At 40.0% G+C, this 2,040-nt stretch overlaps 1 protein-coding gene across 2 annotated transcripts in view; it reads right to left on the bottom strand.

Moving 5' to 3' along the window:
* Nucleotides 1-1,211: 1,211 nt before the first annotated feature.
* The window catches only part of LOC103482344 (sialic acid-binding Ig-like lectin 7), a 7,906-nt gene continuing 7,077 nt past the window's right edge, over nucleotides 1,212-2,040 (bottom strand). For both annotated transcript variants that reach the window (XM_008438455.2, XM_008438456.2), the window contains 2 exons: nucleotides 1,601-1,644; nucleotides 1,212-1,446 (listed from right to left, as the gene is read on the bottom strand). In XM_008438455.2, the coding sequence (XP_008436677.1) occupies nucleotides 1,614-1,644 (31 nt within the window). In that variant the 3' untranslated portion in view covers nucleotides 1,212-1,446; nucleotides 1,601-1,613. The remainder of the gene's footprint in view (nucleotides 1,447-1,600; nucleotides 1,645-2,040) is intronic.

The following is a 2,040-nucleotide window of genomic DNA, read 5'->3' as shown; positions in this document are numbered from 1 at the left end:
CAAGATAAATTTTCTTGTTCTGTTGGCAGATAATTTTTCTTATTTTAAGAAAATTATACCCTATTTTTGTACTTTTTTTTCTTGTTTTTGAAAGGGGACTTTTTGCAGTGACACGGTTGAGCAGGAAGATGACGGCGTCCTCAACTCCAAATTTGGGTTGATAGACAAACTGCAAGAGCTCCAAAGTGTGATTGTACCAGGGGTTGGAGCTGCGCCGGGACGAGTCTCTCCAGGGACTTCATGATGTGGGAGGTCAGTGCTACAGGCCTGTAATCCTTGGAGTCACAGGGATGCTGCATTTTTGGCACTGGAACAAAACAGGGTTTTTTCTATATCACAGAGACACTCTGTAGGCACAGGTTCATGTTGAAGTTATGCTGGAGGACTACACAGAAGCTTGGGTAGCACAGGCGTGGTCAACGTCTTCCACGTTGACGTCGGAAGAAAAGAGAAAACAATATACTGCTGTACTTCACTTATCTACTAGTGACAGCGACGTGGAATCACAAGACCAATGTCTGGGGTCATGAGCGCCCCCTGCCATGAGGCAAGAAAACTGCCTGCCTCACCTCGAATATGTTCTCTGCCATTTGTGATCGTTCCTCAGCACACGAAAAACGTTACACACAGAGTTGGTGACCAAAAACACCGTACATTACATACATAAGCTAAATTATGGAAAATCAGTTCATATATTAAATGTCTTTTAAAAATGTTGTTAGCGACGTACAGACAGGAGGAACATGTTTCCATCGAACGGCAGCCAGCACAGTTAGGGAGAGGTCACGCAATCCAAGCTGAGGTTCAGCTTGCTGTTGCCTGTTTTCAGACTGAAAATGTGTGCTCTTGGATTATAGCACAAAAATTCCACCAAGCGGAGAGTTTTGTAAGCAAAGTGTGAGCGCGAGGAGAAGTTTTGAGTGGAATCATTGCAAGTTCTGAGAAGAAAGACAGGAAGTCCTGCTTTCAAAATTAAAATGTAAGCAAGAATTTAAAAAGTTTTGAGAACAAAGGACATGAAATACTGCTCTCAAACTGAAAGTGTGTGTCTTTGGATTATGGCAGAAAACATCCTCCATATACTAAATGTAGCCATCATTATTACAAAGGCCAATGTTTTGATTGTGAGAAAAATGAAGCTTCCAATCATTTAACAATTAGCAGTAAGACCCTAATGAGACCAGGTTTTCACACATCTTACAGACAGAAAGTGTCTTTATCCAAAATAGGTCAGTGTTTATTCCCTTGTGTGTTGATGACCTCTGGGCAGTCAGACTGCTGAGCTGCTTTTTGTCTTGGAGATCTGTGTGTACGTTGTCTCCTGTCGCTGCCTGCTGCTATGCATGGAGGAAGATGTTTTATCAAGAAGTTTAGATCCTCATGTTAAACAGCTCCCTCAGTTTTACTGGCTCACAATTCAATGCCCAGTTAGTCAGTAAATGAAATCTATAGGAAGTTAGAAGGGAAAACAGAAACATTAAAAATCAGATAAAACAGTCATGACAGGTGACAACAGGTGATTTTGACTAATTTAAAGAGCATATTGATACATCATTTGTCTGGGGAGTTTTTCTATCATGAGAACAGTGTAGTACTACACCTCCACCAAGCTGTTATGGAGTTCCAGATCTCTTCTTGTGAAACCTGGAAGACATTACAGAGCACTCGGAATTATTGTTGTGTTTCATGATATGAGAGTAGAACCAGTTCTGAAATTAGTAGTGAGTGAGTCTGTAGGATGCAGACCTTTTTGGAGCTATTTTTAAAGTAGCTGCAGTTGGAAAAAATATCTTATAGTCAGAAAAGTGAGCAATAGCATACACCATTTACATATTTGCAGCCTGGAGGAAGTCTGAGCAGACAGGACCACGCCTCCTAGCACTTTTACCTTTATTTTCTATTATTCCTGTTAAGAAGTCTAATCAAAGTACCATTATGGACAATGATATATTTTAATGATATACAGGGTAAAATGTCATGTCAAGGTTTTAATTGGAATTTGCACTGTTGATTTAGAAAAAAAATAGATGAGGTAATATA

The sequence above is a fragment of the Poecilia reticulata genome, linkage group LG20, assembly GCF_000633615.1.
Source record: "Poecilia reticulata strain Guanapo linkage group LG20, Guppy_female_1.0+MT, whole genome shotgun sequence".
Classification (NCBI taxonomy): domain Eukaryota; kingdom Metazoa; phylum Chordata; class Actinopteri; order Cyprinodontiformes; family Poeciliidae; genus Poecilia; species Poecilia reticulata.
This window is presented reverse-complemented; position numbering and strand designations above follow the sequence as displayed.